The following is a 20,434-nucleotide window of genomic DNA, read 5'->3' as shown; positions in this document are numbered from 1 at the left end:
ACGACCATGGGAGGGTGTCTTGAGTTTTAGGAGCAGTGCATGAAGCACCCAGAGCATCGTGCTTCATGCAGGGTCAACACCCTGCTCCTGACTCCCTCTGAGCCATTCACATCTGAGCCACGATCTCGCTAAGAAAAACCCTCCGCTATGAGTATGGCCAGGGCTGTGGCACACACCTGAGCTGTGCCGTGACGGTTTCCAGAGCTGCTTTTCCCAGCTACAGTGGTGTTGAGAAGGCTGTGTACAGAGAGTGTGTAAAAGTTACTGAATTCACAGTTAATCAGTGGAGGAGGCATCAGTGTGGGTTAATTTCAATGGTGTATGTTTGGGGAGAAGAGCTCCACAGCAGCTGTGTGTTCTGATAGGCAGACAGAGTCTACTGACTATTAAATGCACGAACTCAGCTACAAGTATCAAGGCACTTATAATATTTAATGATTTGATTGCCTTTGGTTGAAATCAAGTATAGTCCTTGCAACTCTTGACCCTGCAACTAAGATGATATGTAAAACTATTCTGTGAACTCAGACAATTGGACAAGAAATGGAGAATATAGAGACACACAGAGATACCAATCCACTGACAAGGTAGAAAGGAAGAACCTTTTGCCCCACTGTGAATCATGGGGAACCAACTCAGAGCCACTCAGTTTAAACCAGGTTTTGCTTTTATGTGATTGCTCCCTACAAATACTCAGTGTCCAGGATCCTTTACTCTCACTCCCATCCCACCTTCAGACTCCAAAGAGAGCAAAAGAGGGTGGAGTCGCGGGGCCTAGTTCAGGGCCTCCTCTGGCTGGAAAGGGCACGCCTCCTGCCATCGCAGCTGCTCCACCCATTCCCCTGAGGACCCCAGGGAAAGAACAGTGTGGGCTCTGGGAAGCAGAGGCTGACGGATGACATGCTGTGAGGAATGGGCTGCTATTTACAGGAAGTTGAAGGCCAAACGTTCCCACTGAAAGAAACAGGGAGGGGAGGCCAACACAACACCGAGTGACTGTGCCTCCAGGTCACACCCAGCTAAATTTAACTGTGTCCAACCCCTCTGCCAGGGCTGGCACACAATAGGTTCGACTTATGAGAAAACTGAGAGTTAACCAAATAACTTCTCTGAGGAAATGCATGACTATGATTTTGAAACTTCAACCTGCATCAATTCAAAGCACCATCAATGACTGAAATCAATCGTTGAGAAACACTCCATAATGGATTACAGAGAGAGAGAGAGAGAGAGAGAGAGGGAGAGAGAGAGAGAGAACGAACCTTTGGCAGCTCTGTTTGGAAATTGGTTAACAGATAATGTGCAAAACTCAAAACTTCCAAGTATTCATAAAATATAAAAAATTTAAAACAAATGATTTGACAGCTGCAAATGCAGGCTAACACCTAGCTGGATTACAGAAACAGTGTGGATAATTACTTTTTCCAGCGGTGGGGCCCGTGCACCAGGTCCTGTCTGAATCCCCTGCAGCACAGTCGGCGAGCAGAACACAGAGCCCTGTCACGTCACCACGGCCTCCTTATCACCGCACATCAGGGAGAGTGACGAGGCGTCCCGTGACTCCAGCAGTCTTCCTTTGAAGGAGCCACACGTTAATTACTGTACTAATTATGGTTTTTGAATAACTAACTGAAGCGAGCAGCCTATGGGAGGTGCAGGCATAAACCTAAGGCTGAGAAAACACCAGTTACTGAGTCATCAATGTAGTGACACGTGGAGCAGGTTTAAAAGGAGTGGAAGCAGGAGATTTTAAAAGACAAGCATCTTCAATAATTAGGGCTCCGTAAAGCAAAAAGAAACATTATTTCTTAATGGCAAGTGCATCTAAACTGTGATCTAAAGATCTGAAGGTAAGCCTGCTTAATTCACGGCTTCTTCTTTTGTTATTGGGAAAACATAATTGTTCCAAATAATTAGCACTGGAGTACATCACTAGCTGACAACAAAATTATAGAAATCTTCATATTCGGTTCCCTCTCGCTGGCTATTAGGAGCCGTTTCTGATCATAACCCATTAGCTGAAGTGCTGCGAGTTCCTGATTGCCACCCAGTCACCTCAGATATCTGCCTCAGTTAACAGCCCCACTTACTCGCGTCTCCTTGACAGTGAAATGCTCAGGATTGTTACAGCTGCCACACAGAACGGCGCTCCACGTGTGCACTTAGAGATTAGGTGATACAATCACTGAAACCTGGCTCTTAAATACACTTTTAACTCGAAACCCCACATGAAAACCCGAAATGACACTTCTCGGTTTTAACAGTGGGGCCACCGTTTCTTAGAAACCAAGAGGGCCCTGTTTCTTATCCTGCGATGTCCATGTTAATTTAGTGCCGTGTACTTCTTCCTTTTACACAATATTCCTTCCTTTTATACTCTCTCTTTAATTATTAAGTACTCTTTAACACTTAACTGACAGGTACAACATTTCAATTTTTTATTAGTGAAAACAAATCCCCCATTTTCGAACAATGTCGGTGTCTACTCAGCTTGTTCCCCATCATTGTAAACTGGCTCAGGGGCAGCCTCTACTCTGTCTGGTGCCCAGACGGCTGCTGGGACAGCTTATTGATAATGTGCCACGTGGCCAATGAAAATGTGCTGGAATAACGCCGTAATCTTGTAATCAGTAATGCCATTTTGAAGTTACTTTGGAAATTCTTCTATGCTAACAGCTTAGCTGATAAACTCACAAAGCTTTATGTTTTATCCCATGAGGGACAACTTTGATTACTCTAGTAATTAATGATGTTGGAGAGTAATATGGATTTTCTGTTAAGATTTGAGTTTGAAGTTAATTAGTCTTCACGTTATGATTTGCTGATTAATTATGGATATTTAGTTATAAGGAGATGTTAATTATTAATCTCAAAAAATCATTTAGTGTAATTAACTAAAACTCTGACATCAGTTAAAATTCCCATTGAGGATAACTTCTAGGATTATCATTTATCAGGAAGAGCATGGAGCATGTGCCCTATGAAGGGACCCGTCCCTGCTCCCAAGAAAGGCTAGGGGGCCACCCCGCCACTGAGGGCACTGGCCGAGTGCCAGCTGGGACGCCGTGTGTGCCAAGGTACAGAGCTCAGTCTTTCATGGCAAATTCTCACCGTGTGGAAAACCTCATTTCAGGGCGATGAGACAAAAGGAGTCCCAGTCTGAGCACCGCCGTGGAGCCCTGACAGGCGCCGGCTTAGCCTCTGAGCATACTGTGCTCTTGAGATCAACGGGCTTCATTAGCTCTGGGACTCGGACATGAACTTCAGTGCTGCATGGATCTTTATTTTCAGTGGCGGCAGTTTCTGCAACTATCAGGACGATGCTGCAGCACAGCGCTAATTAGTGCTCTAATCCACAGAACTCAAGTCACCTTTGTGCAAAAATACTCTTCTTTCCTCATCGTTCCCCTAATCTGTCAGCGACACACTCTCTGATACCCAGAAGGGGAGAGGGTGTGATTAAGAAAAGGGTTAAACCAGAAAGCATCATCGGCACATCACTGTCCTGGAATTTCCCTGAAACAGAGACTCTGAACAGGAATCTGTTTACATTATCTCTGGATCATCTTGACAATATTTATTCTCTATTTACCTAAATGAGGCAATATGATGATATTTATTGCTCAGAATGGCTAAATATAGACTTTTCTTGAGCACTCAGTCCCGTGGTGGGAGGTTTAGCTCTAATCTCCATCTTCAAGCTGACAGGCAGGAGAATTCCTAATGAACGCCTCCTTTCATCTGGATGTCTGTGTGTATCTGACAGTATAAATATTTAGCAATATCGGAGTCAGCTTGTGATTCTACCCAGATGGACTGATTGACGCCTTGGCTCGACACTGCCAAAGACAGCCCATGCAGTTATATAAGCAATTTCCCTCTTACTTCCTCAGAAGCAATTAGGTGGCCAAAGGCAGCAATCCCAAAATAGTAGGAATACCTCCGGTATCAGCTGACAAGTCTGAGGGGTAAATAAAATATGGTACTTAAATTATTACCACTTTACTTTCATGAATCATGGGATTAAAGCTTTCACTTCTAAAGTACATATAAATTGCAGGGTTTCTTATGTCTGTAATTTGCAAGAATCTAAGTTAAAATACCAGCTAATCAGTCAGCTCACATTCACCTTGGGGAAAGTACCACCCTTTCTTGTCATTTCTGTAAATTGCATGCCTAAGCACCAATGTTATTTTGAGAAGAAAAGTCGCTCGTTGTCAATAACATACATTGCAGTCTAGTTAAAACAACATTTGTTAAGATTTAATCGCAAATGTAATCCTCTTTTAAAGTTTAGACAGAATGCTCAGAGAAATTCAAGGGACAGATAATAAATCATTTTCCTCATCGTGGGTGTGAACAGGTAGATCTGATTCATTCAGGTATTGTCGTTCTGACAACAAATGGGATCAGTTCTCCCTTGTGAAACAATAAGGGCTCACACTAAGAAGGAACTAGGTGACACCACCCCCTCCCACAGTACAGATTTTATTTTCTGTCTACACTGTTTTCTTCTACGTGGATCATGATGGAAATGAAATAAAAGAATTACAGTATTTTTCTCATCACCACTGCAGTCAGGTGCTAAGGTTGATAAGCTCCCATTAAACTCAGAATGGGGTTTGGAGCCTCATCCTCACCTCTGCATTAGGGACCCTCTGTGTCACCTCAGTTTGCATAGTGTAAGATGCCTATCATGGTTATGTAGGGACTTGCACGCACGCTTCTGCTTTGGGAGAAAAACGCTCCATGTTATTTTTGGCACCAGCAATGCTGTGGCTTCCCCCACGCCTCACCCACTCCTGCCCCCTCTGCTCTCTTTGTTTTCTATTGACTCATCCCAATCTTTGTATAACCCATGCAATCACCCAGCAGAAAGGGCAGGCGAGACATTATTCTTCTTGACACTAATACCTACAGATCCTATTCTGGTGATACCTCTCCCTATCACAAAATACCTCAGCGAGCAGAACCCTCAGAAGTCAGAGACTGGCATCTGTAATGTATTCCAGAGGCGAGCGGGAGGTGATGCCCACTGGAGCCGGATACACACAAGGCTTTCCTGGGAGAAGCTGCCCAGCTCTGACCTGGAGCAGCTTAGGGCACGTCAGTCGTACCTTCTTGCGCATGGCAGTTTTTTATTTCTAAAAAATTACTGCATGCCTCTGGCTGCCAGAGGGAAATAAATGTCTAAGGTCTTCTATTTGTTGGATGTGATTAGTAATGAACTGGTTATTGATCAGATATAGAGGGCCAGGGTCTGAGGTGCATTCTATTGGTATCTATTCCATCGGCCATATTGCACTTCAATCAATGAAGTTAAACTATTATTTGCTTTGACTCCCGATTTGAGGGCTGGAAGCACTGGTATAAAATGATGGAGAATGTAAGAGGCCACTTACATAATGTAACAGATATCTACCTTTCTCATAATTGTTAAAAGAACCTCTGTGTTCAGAGATGAATATGATGTTCAGCTGAATTGGGGAACAACAATGGGAATTAGAAATAAAGTTTTGAATGAAGAGCACTTTTTTTTTGTCTTTGGGATGGTTGGGGGGGGATGCAAAATGACATGACTCAGAGCTTAACTTCACGGTCCCACTATCCATTCCAGGAAGGCTGGGCAGCTAATTTTTGCGGCGCTGCGCTAAGTGACAGATGAAAGGTCCGAGTGGCTGCAGTGATGAGTTTCCATCTCTCTCCCATGGCTGAATGTTACCCACTCTAATGATGTACAATAGCCTACAACTGCACTTAACCTGGGTGGTACACGTGGCACGACTGTTTACCTAGAGTTATGAAGAAGAAAAGCAAGTCAAGCAAGGCATCTGCAGTGTTTCCATTAACCTCCTACACAACAACAGGATTTCCCCCGAGAGATGATATATAGCTGAGCCTCTAAACTGTTCTCCCTTCTACACAATAGTATTATGCTCCAAGTGACCAGGCACCAAAGTATGTGTTTGATAAAGTGATCACCTAATTAATAAATCTGAAGTGGTTAGGGCTAAATGAATTTTGGTTTTGTAATTAATGAAATTATATCTATAACAAATAATTAATAAATTCTACTGATAAGGCTAATTTTTAAGAATCCAATATAGAGCAAACACATGAAGTTATCTCTATCAGACAGTAACTATCGAGAGGATGGTCAGCACTCCGAGAAACACTCTCCTGGCCAGATCCTGCTGCCTCCACACCGCGTCACAGGCCATGGACGTGAGCAGAGGGCTCGGTTCTATAGTGCACAAGGCCATTTCTAATCCTTTCCAAGTGAGTCAAGCTAAACTCTGATGACCAGGGTTATGGAAAACAGGACTTGACTGGTCATTACCACTCCTGCCATCTTATCACATTAGATGAATATGAAGAAGATATAAAAATAATGCCGTTTCACTATAAATACTGATCATCAGGTTTAATGTGATTATCTCAGGAGGGTCAGGGGAAGGGGAAGGGATGAGGGCATGGTTGTTTATCACTGTTTCTTTTAAAAATGATATATCCCACGGGAAGTCATTGACAGAAAAACTGGAGACAGAAAACTCTCTCCTGCTGAAGCCAGTTTTGGAGAATCTGATTAGGTCTCGGCTGCAGTGCTGGGTTTTCTTCCATTTTTGCCAAAGGGCCAGCTATGATGATTAACGTCATTTGTCTGAATCATTACTCTGCACCTTGGTTCGGCAAACACTAGGAAGATGGCATGGTAATAAATGACCGCCGGATCCTTCCCCGCTTTGGCCTCTCTTTAACTGCCAGCTCTCCTCCGTCTGCACCATCTCTCTGGACCTCTCGAATCCCCAAAAGGGACGGGGTGTCTATTTGTTTTCCACTAGGTTACCACTCTGTCTATTGTTGTTTGCACTAAAGGGTATAAATTCAATTCATTCTTGTGACAGAAAAGCACTGATACAGTAAATTTTCTGCCCAAGAGAAGACAAAGCGAAGTTGCTGGAAAGGAGCAGGACCTGGAGCACCAGCGTGTGCGAAGCCTCTGGCACCCTAGTTACCCAACGCCCTTCCCTGGGGTGCAGGTCCTGGGGAGGCCCACCAGCATGGACATGTGCATGAAGCTTTCCAGCCAGTGTCTGGGCTAGAAGGGGTTTTGTGAACCGTAGGGGGCCACCTGCATCTATCTCAATGTCCAAAGAAAGCAGAGAAGATCTGGAAGGCTCTGAAGGTGCTACGTGAGAAGACTCCCACCTTTGAACAAAACAAAAGCATGGAAACCTTGAGTGGTTCTGTGGAGAATCAGGCTGCAGTGGTGAAAACAGCCACCAGATGGAATTCTCTACATATCAGGTTCCTTCCTGCAGTTCTGGGAAATGGGCACATGATCTAAATGAGGCAATAAATTGGAACAGGAGCCCCGATCATAGCTCACACAATCAGTGATGTATATAAGGTGACAAAGCCCTTGTTGGCCACCCACTGACACCTGCTTCCATCCTGACTTCCACTGAAGAAAAACCCTACATGTCCCAAAATATATGTAAGCGTGCATGCTTGGGAAATTTAAATTACACAAACAGCATTACAGACCTTGTTTACCAGTAACTTTTCTTTGCCAAGGGTAATATACTTTGCTAGGTAGGCAGTTAAAACATGAGTTCAACGCTGCAAACCCTAAAGAATAGCTCCAAGTCCCTACCTTCTCACACTAGGTTCAAGTCTCAAAAATACTTACTACAAAATGAATCTGAAATCCCATAATTGCCCACAATTCCAGGAACATTACCTTGTATACAACTTTACTTATTATGAAAATGTTCTGTAGTCCTGCCAGAAGTTAAGAAGTTATCACTTGAAAATCACTGGCTAATCTAGCCTGTGCTAAGATGGATTTTTAATGAAAGTTTAATGAATGATAAATACTCGTTTCTTGATAAATGTTTAATTATGCCAATAATTACCAACTGCTGAAAACTACTGTTGTGTTAATAATGGCATTTTAGTACACATGCAGTTTCATGAGTCACGGTGCAGTTAAAGATCAGAACTCCATCTGTCTCATGCAAACCAGCAAAACAAAAGTCTAATTAATATTTTGATCAATTTTCTCCACACTCTAAAGACTATCAATGACCTTTTAAATTTTTTTGATGTTTTCTCTTTTATGGGAAATAGGTAAAGAAGAAAATGTGCAGAGCCATTTTAAAATTAGTTGATGCAAAAATTGGTTCGAGAATAAAAAATAAATATTATTGAAATCCACTGGCTTTATTAGCTTACTGCATTATTAAATATAACGACCATTTTCATATGACTTAAAGCGATTTTTAGGAGTGATGAACACTGAGCTATTTAATAGCACAGTTGAACATCCCTTAACAGGTGCTATATGGGACCTACCAGGTGTTTTTAAGACATGCGCATGGGGTCCTATAGGTGAGTGAACTGCTATTTGAAGGAGGGAATGACAGCTTTTAGGTCAGCAAACCCCAGACTGGCAAACTGTTAAAGAGAAGTCACTGCGGCTTCATGGGAGTGGATAAAAGCACCCTGCTAGGGCCAGGCTGATAGGCCAGCACAGAGGAGAGGGGGTAGCTGGGAGGTGCTGTCCGTCTCCCCTGTGGGCAGGCAGCACAGCAGGACCTGGGCTCACCTAGCAGCTTTCCATGCACTTCCTGGGCGGGGCCCACACTCACTGTACTGCTTACACAGCCTCTCTAAGCCCCCTGGGCAGAAGAAGTACACAGAAAAGAAAGTGTGCTGAGTTCAGTAGAGTCTAAAGCATTTCCTTTCAGTATCTCATCAGGCTAGAGAAATTAGGGAAATGTGGCATGTATTCTAAATGCCAGGCTGACAATTCATATTTCCAATAACTCCCACTTTGAAAGCAACTCAAATTATACAGATAATTCCCAATTATGTTTCAGACGAGTCTGTGAAAGTCTTAATTTAATCCACAATACCATGTGTGGAGATACAATCTCAATCCTTCTGATAATAATGTATAAAAATAATGTGCTGTACTTTCCCACTGACAAAGTGAATCCAGTGTATGGCTTAGATGGTTGGTGCTGCAGCTATTAAAACTGATGAAGTTCATAGGTAAATTTTTTAAATTTCCAACTTGAAAATTCAAAATTCAGGTATACTAATGAGCTTGGCACAATCACGCTCAGACCATTTTTCTTTTAATAGTCCATGACCAAACTCTAAAAGATTGTGTAACTTTCAAAATTAACTTTTCTCCCAAAAAGACTTCCTTTATATAGCACTTAATCTGGCACATCTAGTTTTAGAAATCCTTCCAGTACTTCACTGTTGCCACTTGTTTATACTCCCATGGTTCTTAGATGGACTCTGAATTATCCTCCTGACCTGACATCACACGTGTGTTCCTGTTGCTGCAGGAGCCTTTGTGGGAGGAGCTCATCTTGCACTTGTAGTTTGTGTGCTTTGAGGCGGAAGCTCCTTCTTGTTAGACAATTGCAGCTCTACATCTATATTTAAAGTATCTGTTCATCTTGACAACAGTTCGTACAAGAATACATCAAATCATAGAAACGGGCAATAAACTACGTGCTGAAACAGGCACACAGCGGGGAACACGAAGGTGGGGGAAGCAGTGAAGGGTGGACACGCTCATACACACGCACTGCCCTATGGAGGTACAAACGTGTCCCCATGTCCCACCTCATTTAATTCAGGGCCCTGTCTCCTTGAATTGCTAGTTCCCACTCTTCCTCAGAAATACCTTCCCCAAAGAAGGAACAAGGACCCGACTCCTGCTCAGGTGTCCCTCACTCTCCGTCGCCGGCTGCCTTTCTCACAATGTATGGTGATTTTATATGTATTCATACCCAGAGTGCAGACTCCAGGAAGGCAGGGACACGAGTGCTTCCTGATGTTGCCCTACATGCAGCACGGTGTCCGACACAGCAGACGCTCGATAAACACTGTGAATTAGTGAACGAAGCACCGTCACCCTAAAACTAGGGCTGCTGTGAGCTTCCCTGCCCAAGCAGCCTGCAACCGAGGCAGGAGAATTCTCCTGTCACCATACATGAGCTACGCTCAAAATGCTACCTGAAGGTGTGCGTGTGGCCAATCACGGAAGACTTGTAAATGCTACAGCTACCTGGAAAAGACAGCAGCCGCATCAGCGTCACCACCTCCTGAACTGCATTTCGAATGGGTCTGCAGGAGTTGCTGGTCCCTGAAATACCCTCGCTTATGACTGACTGGATCAAGTGTAACAGTGCAGACAAGGGCCAATGTGCTCACTGAAACAATGTCCGCCTAGGGTTCACGTGGTCCATTTATTTCAATTACGGACACAATTAATACTGGCCTTCCTGATGTGGCATTTCTCCCTTTACCGATGTAAGACGTTCATCTGATCTTCACCGGGTGTTTAGATAATAATCAGAAACACAAAACTTAGACTATTAGCAATGACTCAGGTGGATGAGTTATAAAGCATTAATTCCGTGGGATTATGACAACTGAAATTAACTCTAGTATTTTAATATCCCTTGTCTAAGAGCACTAATAATGCGATGTGCTGAACGCAAAGATCAGCAAGATTAAAGGGTTTTTAGGTAAAAACTTTTAGACATCTGTCGGGTATGACAACATATTAAAATGTGCCTTCGTTGTCTCTTTACTTAACAGAATGTTGTCACATTTTCTGTTTGGGCAAGAAGAGCTGCTCATCCTCCCCTCGCAGCCCATCTGGTTTCTGCCCCAGCTGCCTCGAGACAGCACTCTAAAGAGAGACGTGCTATTTGTGGGTGATGCTAGTACATGGGACACTGCACTGTTTCCTACACACTGAAGCCCTTATCGCTCCCTGCCCGCCCCCCACCCTACATACACACACCACACAGGGTGATCACCCTCCACCAAACAGCATAGTGGAAAAGGAGGCACCTGAAGATCACCAAGCTCACAAGGCCTCACTTAGGCCAAGGGAACCAGGGAACTTGGCAGCATGATGACTAATTATTTTGCTCAAAAGATGGAAAAGTTGCTGAAGATATTTTACCATTGCACTCAAGGCAATTCTCACAAGGGGTATTTGGAATTAGGAGAAGCCATTTTTAAAAGCTCCTTCCCACCAAAGGAAGTCTTCAAAGGAATTGTTTTATAAACAAGAAGAAAACCCTTTTCCATTAAATGCCTTTGGGGGAGGCCTGGTGGAGCAAAGATGGGAAGGGAAGGGCCAAGAATGGTCAAGGGTGCCAAGTGCAATGTCCCGTACTTGCACGGACCTGCTCCGAGTCCGTGCAGAGCTCACCCCACGAACAGCACATTTATAACACTATGCTGATATTCAAATGTTCTGTCTTAAGCTAAAGAAAGATTGAATACCCTGCTGTTGTGTGGCCAAGATTGAAGAGGTGTCTCCCTGACATTGTTCAAAGTTTATGAAAATATATGAATGCTCAAATGTCATTGGCTTTGCGCCTCCAACAGACTGTGGTTTTATGAGAAATCAGTCTTTTAATCAAAATGATTGAATACCTTAAGGTCGAATCCAAAGATATCAGTTAATATCTAGAAACGTGCTATTTCTGCAAAGTTTGCCAAGCTGTACATATTGTGGTACATTTTAAAGTGTTAATTTGTGCATTCCATACTGAAAATTGATCTGGAGTTGTAGCTTTTTGTCAAGCAAAAACATATGGTTCCGAGCTCTGTGCATTTTCCATGATGGCTGTTGAAGCTGTCACATGTGCAAACTTGATAACCGATGTGACACATACGCAAATAATTTGCTTGTTTAGTAACAATTCACAAATTCATTATTCATGCACACACAGTTTTAAAAATGATCAGATGGAAATAGTCTCCGTTTTGTACAACTTAGTCTGGTTGGTGTGCAAACCCAGATAAAATAAAGCTGGGAACAAAGTGGTATTAAACAAATCCAAGAATTTGGGTATTTTCAGATAATTATTGAACCAGATGGTGTTTTTTGTTAATTCTGCCATCAGTCTAAGAACTTGATGTCTTACATCTGTACTTGGTAAAATAAATTTTACCACTGACATTATTTCAGTTTTCTTAAAATATTTCAATCAGCTTTAAACCAAAATTTGCAAACATCTGCCACAGTATATGCCATGAGATGGAATTATATGAAAAAATTCCTTTAAAAGTATACGCCATTACACAAAGTTTTAAATTTATCACCTTTTAAACTAAGTTCTCAGAATTACTGGTCTGAATGCTTAATAAAAAGCAAAATGAGAATAAGATGGCACATTGGAAATGAACTCGGTTAATAGGTCACAGAAAAGTGTGAGCTCATTTGGAGATACCATTGGAATTCCACACCACGTTGTTTCACCGCCTGGACTTAAGAGAGAGAAACACTAAAAAAATTCCTTTCTGCATCCTTTAGGTAAATTTTCCATGTTGTGGATACAAATAAATGGTGGCTTAATCAACAGCTGATGAAGGAACTTACTTACGCATGAGTTAGTGAATGTCTCGGCACCACTGCTCAAGGGCTCTGGCCCTGGAACAAATGAGCAGGGCTTCGGAGACACAGGGGAGACCTCCCAAATAACTTTAAGGTAACATTTCCACTAAAGCCCACAAACAAACCTCATTTTCCAGCTGAGTCATGAACTCACACCTTCTGGGCCAGTCTTTAGCTTCCAGGTCAGATAATGAACTTGGAGGGAAGGGCTGGAATTCCTACTCCCCACCCCCTTTTACTTTTCTTCCCCAAGCCCAGACCTGACACAAAACTGGCTCCATCACTGCGCAGAGTGCTTTCCAAATGGAAGGCACTGAGTGCTGTGGACGGACCAGAACTGACCATCAGAAAGTCTGTGGGTCACACGAGAACAGCTTTGGAACCATGGCAGGGCCACAGAAGTTCATGCAGCGAGCTTCCTGTCTGAAAGGGGGCTGTTGTGTTTCTCATGGACACTGATGAGAATCACTCCCACCACCCAGACCTGTATTCACATGGTGCTCAGAGCCAGAGGAGCGAACCTCCACAGCTGCGACTCCTCAGCCCTGAGCACCTGTGCCTCCCCCATCGCTGAGAGCTCTCCACCAGACGTGACGTTACCCGGAGAGAGTGGATGTCTGGCTGCAGGAACAAGTGGTCAGCTGTCAGAGTTAAGTCACAGGCAGCTCTGAGGAGCCAGACCCCAGAATTCAGTGATGTACTTGGCTGCTTTACCCCTCAATCACTCAGACAGGGGTTATTAAAATTTGCTACCATTAATTATTAATTATACTCATACATGATACATTATTAATAATGTTACATAGCATATATTATTAATTATAATTAAGAATATAATTCGTATCAGTTGATCATAATAGTTAATTATTTGTTAATTATAATAATTAATGATAACAAATTAATAGTTAATAATTCAAGGCTTACCATATGATGTGTGCTAAGTGGTAACCTTTACATGCACTATTTTATTCATATATCTTAGGTGGTACATTCCAGTATTATTCCCATTTGACAGATGAGTAAATTCAAGTTTAGAGGGGTTAGGCTATTCCTCGAGGCCATGCAGCTGCCAATTGAAAGTGCAGAACTTCAACCCTGGCTTGTCTGACTCTGAGCAGTGGTCACAGCACTGTGTGGGACAGTCCACTGTGGTTGTACGACATCCAAAGTGATGGTCAGGTCTGCGCTTCCTTCTCCCATGACATGTAGGCTACTTTCAATAAACAGCTCTGTAGAAATATTTCTCTCTCTCTCTCTCTTTTCCCTATTTCTCTTTCTTACATCAAAGGATAAGAAAAAATGTAAGACACTTGTCTCATAGTCAGGTTATTTTCCAAAAAAACGTGAAACAACTGAACTATGACCTGCAGTCACTGTCATCACACAGTTGCTGTGCTTCTCTTTTGTAATTTGATGGAAGAAAAGATATATAATTGTTTTCTCTTTTTAAAAAAATAGGTTTAATTACTGGCGATGGTGAAACCTCCCCAGATGCTTGTTGTAAGTTCTATTTCCTGTTTCATGATGGATCTGTCATCTTCTCTGCCTGCTGTGACTGAGCTTGCAGTGCTTTCTGACTGACGTGTATGAGCTCCTTATATGAAAAAGATATAAAACCTCAATGTGTTATTTGATGAAAAGTCATTTTCTCAGTCTTCTAGTTGCCTTTTTATTTTGGAAACTTTGGACATGCTATTCCTTTGTTATTTTTTTATTTTTTAAAATTCTAGGAAAGCTTTCTCATTGGGATTTTCATCTCTTTACAAATATATTTCTACATAATTTTTATTTTATATTTAATTCTTCAGTACATCAACATTTATCTTTGTGAATTGCGTCCAATAAAACTCTAAACAGATAGTCTGCTATTCTGATAAGTCCCACGCAATGTATTAAATATTAAATGATAGATCCCTTCTACATTGATTTGCATCTTTAGGAATGCAAGCACACATGCACACACACACACACACAAATACAAATATACTAGTAGATTACTTGATTATCTATAACAGACTTGCCTTTCAATTAATCTGCTTGATCTCGCTTTCTTTCTTACACTTTCTTGGAGCTTTGGTACCAGATGTACTCAGCTTTGAACCCTGGTTTTGTCATTTAATACATCACAGACAAGGTTCAGTTTTCTCATCTTAAAAGGGGACAGGATGTACCTCCTATGGCTGATGTGAAGATTAAATGAGGTGAAATATGCCAAGCTCCTGGGCTGTGTCCAGGCCACAGGAAGTGCTGCTGTCTTCCATCCTTGGCACAATGTTTTAATTAACATAACTTTGTTTGCATATAACTTTAGTTCCTCTGCTCACAGTTTATTAGGATTACCCTATAGACTAGGTTAGGAGGAGCTGCTGCCTTCCCATTGTAAAACACTGAACATCTTCTATGCTCATTAATAAAAACGTTTCCAAATATAGAAATCAACTTTTTTAAATGGGCAAGGACAATGTTCTCTATTATTATTATTATTATTATTTTAGAATTAGTATGGAATTATTCTGCTAGTATTTTTGTATATTAATCTTGTATCCAGCCATTTTTCTGAGATATTAATACCACAGTTTTAAAATTCTCACAGAACTTCCTAGGCACATAAAAACATCATGAGCAAAGCGGATCTCTCATCCTTCTATGAGGCAGGGTTATGTGGGAATTGGACAAAAAGTTTCAACCTTCCTTAAGCTGACACAGAGTATATGCATTTTAATTCTTAAAAATAGTAACTTCCTGCAAGATTAAAGTTTCCTTCTAGCAGGTACAGAAAACTTGGGTGAATTGATGGCATCCGCTTAATTGAGTCCTGTAACTGAAAAGTACTCTGTGAACTGCAAAGTCCTTTACAAATGCTTGCTAGTATGCATTATTAGTAATAGTAACGGTAAATTGCTTACATATTATTTTACCAAGATCTCAGACAGAAGTACACATTTTCTTTCTGCACCTGAAACACAGCAGATACTTAAGAAATACTTGTGGAAGAAAAAAAAATGAATGACTTGATACTACTACCACTCAGTTTTATGTTAGGCTTACTCTTGAGTCCTCCAAATCTGCCAGTGAACGGATGGGTCAGATAAATGAAGCCCTGCCACTTGGCCTTCAGGGCAACTGACTACAAATGCTACTGCTTCTCTCTCCTCAGCTATTCTGTTGTGCTTCGATAAAATACAGAGGTATTATTAACAGTACTGGCACTGGATAAAAAACGCTAGGATGAAATTAAGTTGATGTCATCCTATTGTGGAAAATCAGAAATAGGACACAAAAATATGATTTTATTATAACTGGACCAAGAGAAAACTCATAGGATGAAAATCACTCACAATTATAATAGGTTTTATTTAACCTTAATTATCACCAATACCCTTATCCTAAATTCCTTATGCTCGGGAGAACAGGTTGGAAATTAATGCAGTGCAGCATTATTAATCTTACCATGCCATTAAAAGTCAGCTGCCACTCAAGAAAAACCACTCCACATATGAGTCCGAGGAGCTCGGAGCAGCAGAGCACCAGTTTAGTAAGCCTGGGATCGGGCTGAAGCTGGCAGTCAGACATCCCTCTGGCAGCACAAGAGCCCTCGGGAGATGCCTGACTGCAGCTTAGGCCCACTCCCCAGGGGGGAATGGGCCTAAGCCGCAGTCAGACATCCTTAGCGCTGCCTCTCCCGCCACTGCTGCACTCGCAGCTGTTAGCCCGCCTTGTGGCTGAGCAGAGCTCCCCCTGTGGGAGCACACTGACCACCAGGGGGCAGCTCCTGCATTGAGCATCTGCCCCATGGTGGTCAGTGCGCATCATGGTGACCGGTCATTCAATTTGCATATTACCCTTTTATTATATAGGACTAGTGGCCCGGTGCATGAAATTCATGCATTCGGGTGGGCGGGGGGAGGGGTGTTCCTCAGCCCAGCCTGCACCCTCTCCAATCTCAGAGCCCTCAGGGGATGTCCAACTGCCACTTTAGGTCACAGAGATCGGGCCTAAACCAGAAGTCGGACATCCTTCTTATAATCCGGGACTACTGGCTCCTAACCACAGGATGGTTTAAATGTAGTTCCTGTCCACTTCCATGCTATTAAAATTTTTTTTAAGTGGACAAAAGAGCTTTTAAAAATATACACATAGCCAAGACTATCAGTTTATGGTATGTTTTTATTTCTTGCCAGTAGACACCATTAAAAGTTATAAAACTACAGCAATTGCTTTCATTTCTATCTCTCCGATTACCCTGATAGCTGCAATGTCTAAAGAACTTCAAGATCTGTAAAGCCTGTCACATTATAGAAACATGTCTCCTTAAACCAAATGTGAAATTTCAGTAATTGAAGTGATAAATCTGGTGTTTTTGCCGGGGTGCTTTTGATGAGAACTACAGCAGTAAATTAGGACATATTCTGGGCTGCTGTATCATGGTAAAAGCCTTTCCATTACCTGTTGTCAGTCACCAGGGATGGGCAAATAACTCAGTTGTCAATCTAGCTAGAAAGCTCCAAGTTCTGTGTGTGATCAATAGAGAAAATATATATAAACTCTCCATTATCTTCTCATAATTCTTTAGACAACTCTGTTGTTTTCATCCCTGTACTGGAGCACATCTCATTTATTCAGAACGAGATCGGAGATCTCGGAATATTTCATTGCTTTATGGCTCGTTATGTCACCTTGTTTTCAGTGGTACATGAGTGTTCATTTCAATAAGTACAAGCATCTATACCTGGGTTGCCGAGGGTAATTCTACACATGATAGAGACTTAATTAAATCACTAATAACTGCTACTTCCATTTCATTATTGATCTTTCAGCGAAAATATTTATTGCCTTATATTTCTCCTTTAAAGGTCTATTCTTTAGCATTTCTCAGATCACAAAGAAGTATTCTAGAAGTTATATCCCTTTTACATTATTCTAAACAACAAAAGCAAAATGCAAACATTTGTATTCTCTCCCAAATCTGTGTCCTTATAGGAGAAAGAATAGATAATCTACCATTTCAGTTACCACAGGTGATCTACTCAGTTCCACCAGGGTCCCCTGCAGGCTGGCCCAGTGCTTGGAACCAGGTAACAGGATGTGCGCTTCCTGAATGACTGTGGAATTTCCAGCCCACGTGGGAGAGCTGCTGTGTTGGCGTGCAGCACTCATAAATGGACTTCCCATCATCTGCACAACCCTTTTCCATTCTCACATGGTTTAAAAGAAGAAAACATAGCAATAAGGATACATTATTTTCAAGTTTTACTTTGTCAGCTTGGATAAGAAAAAGAGTGAAAGTACTTAAACTATCAATGAAAAAAAAAAGATGATAGGGAACAATGTCACTCCTGTCCCTAATCCTGAACACAGGAAACTTCATCTATCACATTTGTTATTTTGGTTGATAATTAAAAATGGTCAAAAGAAATAAGAATCTGACCACTTAAAAGGATAAGTGGGGAGATTAGAAGAATCTTTATCTGGAATGAAAAGGCCAGGCTTGGTTAAGAATGTGCAGTTGTCTGCAACTTTATTAAAAGCAAACTCAGAGTTACTTGGAGGAAGATAAAAGGCAAAAAGGAAAGGAGAGAATGGCCTGACCTTCAAGAAGGTGTGAAGACTTACTCAGGTTGGAGGAATGAAAATGGGGCACTCAGTGTCAGCCAGAACTGGAAAGGACAGAAGAGCATTTCAGAACGGACGCAACCGAGAAGATGGAACATCCCTCAGCACCGTACCTCATAGTCAGCTAATATAGGAAAGTCTGCATTGCTTAACACCGAGGCCCAAAGGAAAAACTGTACCTGCTTCCTTTACAAAGAGTAAAGCTCAACAAACGCAAACCAGGGGACTCTGGGTGAGTGTACGGATTAGCCTGGCTCCTTTTGTCTTGCTCACCTACATCTTGACTAAGCTGGGACCAGGCGACCAGAACAAGCAGCACCACTCATCTGGTAGCAGTTACAAGTTCAAGGCCTTTCTTAGAAAATATAAAAGATTCTGTAGGATCAGACCTGCCATCTGAAGTCTTTCTGGCAACAGAAATGTTGAGGAATGAACAAATTTCTCCAAGAATTCAAGCTAAGGAATAGTGCTCTGTGCACAGGGGTGCTGAGCCTAAATGGGCCAACTTTATGTTCTGGATGGCACTCATCTGTAATTGTAAAAGGCAGAGGCAAGAACACATGCAGACAAAACTAATCAGACAAATGGAACACCTGCTTAATTTATTTTGAGAAAGTATATGCACTTCAGAAAAGTTTTATCAGAGTTTCTTCGGGGGGGCGGGGGGAGTCCCCTGGTGGTGCTGCACAACCCCCCCCCCCACGCTGATGGTCTAAATGACACAGCTGCCCCTTCCACCGGGACCCCAGGCCTCAGTGAACACATCTCACTGAATGTGAGCTTCTGTATCCACCTTGCCTCATGGCAAAAGTCCAGAGAACATTCCTGCTGGTGTTCTTTCATCTCATGAAGACGCCACATGTTTCTCTCTTTTAGACAAAGCCTTTTGGGGGCTCTTATTGGAGCAGAATGAGGGGGGAAATGGGGTGTGCTCCAGAGTAAAGAGGGTCCTTTTCTCCATTGCCATGTGAATCTGTCATTAAAAGTGCAAAAAAAATGACTGCTCATCACTTAATAAATATGGACCTACAACAATCCCCATTGTGAAACATGTCTTCACTAAGAGAGAGAAATGAGTTTCTCCTGAACCTGTATTTGAATTTACATGGAACACACTTTCTCCAAATTGTCCACATGTCACTGCACCCATTTTTTTTTTAAATCAGGCATTAAATACACACCCCGACTCTGACGTAGGCAATTTGCAGCCCAGCAAAGTGACTCTGTGTGCAATTACAGGCTAAATACAGACAGCGAATAGTAAGGGGAAGAGCTTCCAACTCTACCAACTCCATGGCTACCTGGCATGAGCCTCTTCCCTCCCAGAATCAGGTGCTCTGGGTCAACTACCCAGTGACAGACTGTGCCCCGAATCTTCTAGGAGCTGCTACAAAAGATGAGCCCCTCTGTAATTATAGAAACTGGGCTAGTTTTGGACATATTTAAAGTGAAAACAGGGTTTATTTTAATGAACAAAATAAGCCACTTGTGCAGTGAGGTAATTCTACCCCCTTTTCTATTAGGTTAACATCACCAAAGCAACTCAACTGCACAACCGCACATGCACAACAAAGCAGGCATAGTCAAATCCTATCTATCAAGACACTGAATCAGTCGAGCTCACGAGGAGTACCTGCTTCTAACCTGTTCATTGTTACTAATTTAATCCAGGTTTTCAATAATTTGGAAGAAAAACTTTTATTTGAAGTCAACAAAACCAGAAAACAAAATATTAAGGGTTAAAACTATTATAAATCACTTAAGCATCACACACTCCAATTCCCCAGCCTGCTAGTTCACCCTACTGGTTCTGATGGTGTTTTAAAGTGCCCAACATTCATTGCGGCAAATTCACAGAACGGGTGGAAGTGGATTTCTGTGCAGGTGAGACAACAGGTCCAGCTGTACCTGGCGAGCACCGAGCCAACCAGCGGGGAGGGCCCAGTGGGGGCAGAGGTCTGAGACCTCAGGCACAAACACACCCCACAACATTCACTGCATACAGATAAAAACTCAACTAACCAGGAATCCTATATGATAAAAGGGTAATATGCAAATTGACCCTAACAGCAGAATGACTGGGAATGACTGATCACTATGACACACACTGACCACCAGGGGGCAGACGCTCAATGCAGGAGCTGCCCCCTGGTGGTCAGTGTGCTCCCACAGGGGGAGCTCTGCTTAGCGACAAGCCAGGCTGGTAAGGTGTGCTCCCACCTCCTCAGCAGCACTAAGGATGTCCGACTGCAGCTTAGGTCTGCTCCCCGCTGGCAAGTGGACATCTCCTGAGGGCTGCTGGGCTGCCAGAGGGATGTCTGACTGCCAGCTTAGGCCCAATCCCCCGGGGAGTGGGCCTAAGCCAGCAGGTGGACA

General features: G+C 42.5%; 1 protein-coding gene across 3 annotated transcripts in view; it reads right to left on the bottom strand.

Annotated features, from left to right (window-relative positions):
- Positions 1–20,434, bottom strand: part of ZNF407 (zinc finger protein 407) — a 384,238-nt gene that overhangs the window by 19,987 nt on the left and 343,817 nt on the right. The window contains exon 9 of one of the 3 annotated variants that reach the window (XM_014535900.1): positions 1,486–1,570. The exons of the other annotated variants lie outside the window; for them this stretch is intronic. Coding sequence (XP_014391386.1) covers positions 1,533–1,570 — 38 coding nt within the window. The 3' untranslated portion in view covers positions 1,486–1,532. Of the gene's footprint in view, positions 1–1,485; positions 1,571–20,434 lie in introns of those variants that run through there. 3 annotated transcript variants of the gene reach the window in all.

The sequence above is a fragment of the Myotis brandtii genome, unplaced genomic scaffold (genome assembly GCF_000412655.1).
Source record: "Myotis brandtii unplaced genomic scaffold, ASM41265v1 scaffold154, whole genome shotgun sequence".
Lineage (NCBI taxonomy): Eukaryota > Metazoa > Chordata > Mammalia > Chiroptera > Vespertilionidae > Myotis > Myotis brandtii.
Note: the sequence above shows the minus strand (reverse complement) of the source record. Positions and strands in the feature narration are given on the sequence as shown.